At 43.2% G+C, this 7,007-nt stretch overlaps 1 protein-coding gene across 1 annotated transcript in view; it reads left to right on the forward strand.

Moving 5' to 3' along the window:
* The window catches only part of TMEFF2 (transmembrane protein with EGF like and two follistatin like domains 2), a 164,881-nt gene extending 162,398 nt beyond the window's left edge, over positions 1-2,483 (forward strand). Inside the window, exon 10 of the mRNA XM_039495968.1 lies at positions 2,161-2,483. Within this exon, the coding sequence (XP_039351902.1) occupies positions 2,161-2,257 (97 nt within the window). The 3' untranslated portion in view covers positions 2,258-2,483. The remainder of the gene's footprint in view (positions 1-2,160) is intronic.
* The last annotated feature ends 4,524 nt before the right edge of the window (positions 2,484-7,007 follow it).

Raw genomic sequence — 7,007 nt, forward strand, 5'->3', positions numbered from 1 at the left:
CACTCATCTGATCATCTGGCTGCCAACCCTCACCAAATCAATCCCTTTTCTCCCATCCCAAATGCACCTGTAGGCTATTACTTCTCAGAACCTCCGATTCCTCCATTTCCTTGCTTCAGTCTCAGGTGCTGTGCCAGACATTTGGTGGCTGCACAGACCACATCTGCATCTCTGGATTGCCCCTGGAAATATTCCAACTCTGCCTAGTTACTTGTTAGGATAAGGACCCAATTTTCAAATGTGGGGTCCTGAAGGCACATAAATCTATATTTAGCCACCTAAAGACCTGTTCAGCGCTTAGGTTTAAAAACAGGGCCCTAATTCCTTTTCTTTTCTTGTCTAAAGAAATTCTGAAATCTCTGCACCCACTCACCCTGTTTAAGGAGTGTTTCTATTTCCAGTTGTCTTTTTGCAGCTCACTATTTTTCTACAAATGCCCAAAATAAAAAGGGAATATATTTTTAAGAGGATATTTTAACAAGGTGCTGGTCACCCCCCTGCTATAGTTAAACTTGCTTGATGTTTCCATTTTAACTCCCCACTCTGCTGCTTATAACTATTGGAAATCTTCACTCTTGGGACTGAAATTTCCTATGCTTGATCTCGACTGATACTGGGAATATTTTATAATCTTCTGTTTAGTGACAAATTCTTTAGAAGAGCCCTTCCAGCAAAAACAGCGTGTTGTTAAAAGTTGAAATGTGGCATGAAAATAGCCCTCACTGAGCGTACAGCCTTGTAATGGGGTAACACAGTTTGGTTTTTGCCATTATCCAAAAGAAATACAATTCTGAGCATGTACAATGGAGTGTCTTTCTTGCCTAAGCTCTACAGTTATATGCAACTAAGGAATGCTGTGTTGGGCAGGCATCCATAGCTAAGCTAGTTGCTCTCTAAGGGTACGTCTACACTACCCATCGGATTGGCGGGTAGCGATCAATCTATCGGGGATCAATTTATCACATGTAGTGTAGAAGCGATAAATCGATCCCCGATCGCTCTCCCGTCGACTGCTGAACTCCAGCTCGGCGAGAGGTGGAAACAAAGTCGACGGGGGAGCCACGTCCATCAATCCCGCTCCGCGAGGATTCGAAGTAAGCAATTCTAAGTCGATCTAAGATGCGTTGACTTCAGCCCCAGTGTATACCAGTGTGAGCGCCCATAATTTCCATGGAAACCAGTAGCAGCTGTGGATGCTTAGCACCTCTAAAAAAACAAAATCAGGCCAGCAAATATTTACTCCTCGGATCTGTCCAGGTCCACTTTCTAAATGTTTCAGGGATTTACGGTGTCTAGTAAATGAGTATGGGATCTTTCCTAGTCTAGCTCCTCCTACTGTTTCCTGAAAATAGTTATATTAGTTAAGAAATAATATGTGACAGTTCAATTAGGAAATGTATTGTGTAGTACATGCTTATTACGAGGGGGCAGAGTTAAAGTTGTACTTGCAACCTTAACTTTGACATCGCTTGTCTTATGAGTAAGCCTACGATTATGTCACAGAAGTCACGGAATCCGTGACGTCAGCTGACCTCCAGGACTTTTCTGCCCCCGGGTGGGGGCACCCTGCAGCTGTCCAACTGGGGGCGACGGGGACTCCCCAGAGCTGCCCAGCCGCAGCAGTCAGCGGGGGACTCCTCGAAGCTGCCCAGCCACCCCAGGGGTGACGGGACTCCGCAGATCCCATTCCCCACAGCGGCATGGGACCCCAGAGCTCCCACTGATCACAGCGGTGGGGGACCCAGGAGCCCCAGCAGCAGTGGGTGCTGAACCCACCTCCTCATTTTGTCAGGGATATTTTTAGTGAAAGTCAGGGACAGGTCACGGGCTTCCATGAATTTTTGTTTATTGCCTGCAACCGGTCCAGGACTTTTACTAAAAATATCCATGACAAAAACTTAGCCTTACTTATGAGTACTTAACTGTGCAACCTTAGTTTTCTCTTAGTTTAGTTTTTTGTATCGAGGCTGAAGTTTTTCACAGGAATGCAGAGAGCATGGCCCAATTGTTCTCTTTCCCACATTGTTTGGGAGGAAATCTAATGACTGGGAGGAAGATCTGTTTCCTCTTTGGCTTCCCATCCTCACATTATCACCCAAGCCCTTTTGTTAAGCAAATGCCTCGCTATGATTTGTGTATTTTCCCCCCCATTTCTTCCAGAAAATGTCCCAGGAGCAACAGAATCCACAGACAGAAGCAAAACACAGGGCACTACAGTTCAGACAACACAACAAGAGCATCGACCAGGTTAATTTAAAGAGTGCATGTTTCCACAATGGCAAATCTAACTGCAGAGAGCTTGGACTACAAAATACAGTATTATAGACAAAAGATTAAAACAAGATCTACACATGTTGCCTTGCATTTGTGGTAATCTACACCAATGAAAACATGTACTTACAGCTATATTTGATTATGTATGGATATATTTGAAATAGTATACATTGTCTTGATGTTTTTCTGTAATGTAAATAAACTATTTATATCACACAATATAGTTTTTTCTTTTTCATGTATTTGTTATATATAATAAATACTCAGTGATGAGAAAAAACATGGCCTTAAATTTGCTGTATCTTATAGCTGTGTATACTCTCGGGATCTTATCAATGGACACCAACAAATATCTTTTCATATTGCAATTCTAGTGGCACAGTATTAGCCACTAGACTAAAACTGGACTCAGTTTTAAGTAAGTCCGGTATCAAGGAAAATTATGATTATAGGAAAGATGAAGAATAGCTTAGTCTATTCTGAGTAGGCATAAAATATTTCAGATCCTGGAGTCAAATACACTTCATCAGCCTTATTCCCCTTCTCCTCCATCCAGAGGTGAAAGTAAGCTGGTACGGGCCAGTACGGCGTACCGGTAAGAAAGTGGCCGCCGGTACACAGCCGATGTTAGAGGGCTGCCGCGGCAGCACTTTAACCACCGTACTGGCAGGGCCACTGAAGGGGGAGGAGGGGCAAAAAGGGCAGCTGCCCCAGGGCCCGGCGATTTAAAAGGGCCCAGGACTCCCGGCAGTGGCCGGAGCCCCGGGCCCTTTAAATCACCCACAGAGCCCCCCTTCCACCACCTTGCCCAGGACCCCAGCTGCCCTGCGTCCTGTAAGTCCTTTAAGTTACTTTCACTCCTGCTTCCATCTTTACTCCCCAACCCCACCCCCAAAGAATAGGAGTCTTTGCCTTCAAAATTAAATTATAACTGATGGGGAAATGGAAATTCTGTATAACCGTTACAGAAGGGCGGGGAGGGTAATGTTTCTATTTGGAAAGGAATAAGGTAACTGTCAAGGTGACCCTAAAGCATACACATTGGTCTGGAATGCAGCAATCTTCAACTCTTGGTCACCGGGGTGAGTGAAAAATTGCTTCTTTTTGATGAGTGAAAATTATTAGCTAAAAAAAGTTAATAACATAATCATAGCTGAATGCCAGAGCTGTTTGTGCCTCATGAACATGTTGATATAATGTATTTTTCTTCAAGTAGAAGGTGAAAACCACTAACAAAATATCTCATGAATAACTTTATGGATGATCCCACTCCATTACGTGTAATGGAACTCAGAGTATGATTATACCTCAGGAAAATAGGGAAATGCATTCGGTTGCACATCCATATGATGGACAAGATATTAAGTTATTCCCATGGCAGCTTTAGAGGCTCTGAGACTTACTCGTTCAGAAACCAACATTATTCTGCTTTGTTTTACAAAGTGCGGGATTTTACAAACTGTGAAGGCAAAAAGGTTATATTTAAAGGTCAAAATGGTATACCCTTACTCGTGTTCAGTAGCGGTTTACTCCCCATGTACTGTCCCATTGATCACTGAAGTTAAGTACTGTTCACTGTGAGTAAGGGTGTGAGAATCAGACCCTGAAGAAATTGCAAAATAAGATCATTATAGTACTCCCCTCCAAATGAATTTAGCATTGGCCTAGAGGAAAACACCCTGACAAGGATTAAGAACTGTTTCACCATGACAAAGGGCATATTGAATCATTTTCAGCCTTGTTGTTAACTCCACTGGCTTGCATGAAATTCCCTATTCTATACATTAGTAGAGGTATTATGGGTATTAAGGTGCAAGCCTACAGTTTCTCATCCTTTACTTTAGTGTGACTCCTCGTACTAACAAACACCAGACCTGTTAGTAACGGGATTCAGGGACAGGCCATTAGAGTTGATTATTTCTATGGCCACTTAGGCATAATCACAAGTTATCATCAGAATTGGTCCTGCTTTGAGCAGGGGGTTGGACTAGATGACCTCCTGAGGTCCCTTCCAACCCTGAGATTCTATGATTCTATGATTTCTTTTCTATTGTTTTTCCTAAACCTTTTTAAATAAATTCATCGTGTGTTGGGCACAGGACCTGGGATTGTGTCTGGTTAATTAATAAAACAGGTTGGCAACAGGTGTCTACAGTTGCCTGGTCACTGCTGGTGGAAGGGTGTGTGCAAGTACTGTGGTCTCCGTTATTGTCACAGTTAGTGGGGCAGATTACGAAGTAATGTTTCTCAGAGTAAATGACTGGCAGTTTGTTGCTGAGCTGCTGTCCTCTGAGAAACCATCTGCTTCAAAAAGTTGTGGGGGTTGAGTTTTGGTACATCCTTGCTCACAACTTATCTTCCATTTCGGTCTCTGTCAGAGATTATTTTCCAATTAGAAAAAAAGTAACCAATTTGATTCAGCATGAATAGCAGCATGATGGTGAGCAGGTGTGTCCCTGCCATTGGTAGCACCTGGAGTGCTTCTGTGCTCAAAAATGGGAAAATAAATCCAGCATAAAGTACATTTTCCTTTGCCCCAATAACAGCCATTATTCCAACAGAATAGCTCTTCCACTTGAAGGATCAACAGCAGACAATATAACATGTGTTCCCCACAGTAGGAGCATCTAAAGCACAAGGATCAGGCTTTAATTGAGTATCTTGGCAGCCACAGCAAATCATAGAAGGGAACTTTCAAAAGTTTCCTTAATTGAACTAGTATTCCTGTAGAGTTAAGTAGGGTTATAACATCCTTCCTAAGCTTTGCCCAACAGCTAGATGCTACAGGTCTGGCAACGAACACTTCAGAAGAGCCTAAAAGCCATTGCATTAGAGATAAATTCAAGCAACCAACTGAATCTGGAGGGCAGAGACCTCATCAATTTGTAGTGCTCCAATCTAGGGGGTTGATTTTTATACAGAGTTCAAATTTCAACCCTCCAGCCTTTCACCAACAACAAAAAGTCTGGGAACAGTTGGAGCTGGAGTACTGACTAATGCACACACAAAAAGCACTAGAGTACCCACAGCTGTTTATAAATCAATATAGCTATATAATATATTTGCATGCTATAAATGTACCTTAAGCCCAATATTTTCAAACTTGTCTGCCTAAAGTTAGGCATCTAAATCCATATTTAGGCAACTAAATAAATGGCTGATTTGTTCAGCGGTGCTGCAGCTCCTGGTGACTTCAGTTCCTGCTGCAGGTGCTCAGCACTACTGAAAATCAGGCCACTTATTTAGGTGCCTAAATATGGGGTTGAGGGGGAGAAAGGTAAAATATGCACAGAGCACTTGGGTGCCCAGCTCCCACTGAAAGTGAAAGTATCCTGGGGCCTTTGACAGGCTCCCTAGAGGTACCTAACTTACGGTGTGAAAGTCTGAAAATATTGGTCTCTGTGTTTGCCTTTTTCTCTTGTTCCACCTGCAGCTTAATTAAGGTGATGGAGCTTTCGCCCCAAAACTTAGCTAGTACCTGTAGCGCGCTCAGTGGCTTTTTATGTTTTCCTGAGTTGCTTTCAAATAAAGCTTATTAGCTGAATATTTTGAGCAGAGAGATGGGAATTTTTTGTGCAGATTTAACTTAACGAGATGAGAAGAGGTGGTGCTGGCATCTGGTGTGTTTTGTACCATGAACGTGAGCGATGCTCCGTCCTGAGCTGGGAGTAATGTAAATGAGTTTGTTTGGCATTTTGCAGCTAGCCCACTGGCTCCGCCATCTAACTCTAGACATGTTAAGAATGCAAATACATGCGGTGCTCACTGCTTACATTTTTAAATACGGCATTTGGCATTTTTCACAGGACGCTTCCACGCAGCTGCGATGCCTCAATAAAAGAGGCTGGCTAACATCACATACCTTTTATGCAGGAAGCATGGCAGGACATAAGCAACATATAAAGCTGTTCGTGAGGAAGAGCAGCTCCACTCTCACTGTAACCATGAGAGAGCAGAAGGATAGTTTTGTAGTGAAGGCACCAGTAGGGAAGTCAAAAGATTGGGTTTCAACAACGAGCCCTGCCACTGGCTTCCCTTGTGACCTTGGGCAAGTGACTCAATTTCACTGCACTTCAGTTTTCCATCTGTAAAACAGGTGGTTGTACAGTGATTAGCACAATGGGGTCTGCTCTTGGCTGAAGACTCTACATGCCTCTGCGATGCAAATAATAAGGCTAATACTACGTACAGGTTATGTAGGAATCGTGACAAGACAGAGGCATTGTCTGAGACTGTGGGGTGCAAGAACAGCTCCACCCGCCTTATAACGCCGTTCTTGGCAGCCAAATACTGCTATTACAAGAGCAATCCGAAAGGGGTTTGCTGTGAATGGGCCGTGGAGCCAAGGTAGCAACGTGAGAGTTATAGACTTGCAATATGATGGCGAAGTGCATTAGTAAACTAGGAGCTCTGCTAGCCAGTGTTCAGGGATGACAAAGTCAGTATTGGAGACATACGGCTCAAAGCTGCCACGCAGAGCAGACTATTCAGAAGTATTGTTTAGGTTGGATAAGACTGGGGGTGAGAGGAAAAAACACCTTTCTTAGAAGTTCAAGTTAAGAAAGAAATAGGAAGGGAAGCTCAAATGATCATCCCATTAGTCCCTTCCACTGCATGAAACGGAGCAAACTAGTTCAAGTGCTTGTGCATTATAGCACAGGAAAAAGACGTGGGATTTATAATTAAGTTAAGGCTAGGCTTGAAATCTTGTAAACAGTTAGTGACACTTCTCC

The sequence above is a fragment of the Mauremys reevesii genome, linkage group 11 (genome assembly GCF_016161935.1).
Source record: "Mauremys reevesii isolate NIE-2019 linkage group 11, ASM1616193v1, whole genome shotgun sequence".
In the NCBI taxonomy this organism is placed as follows: domain Eukaryota; kingdom Metazoa; phylum Chordata; order Testudines; family Geoemydidae; genus Mauremys; species Mauremys reevesii.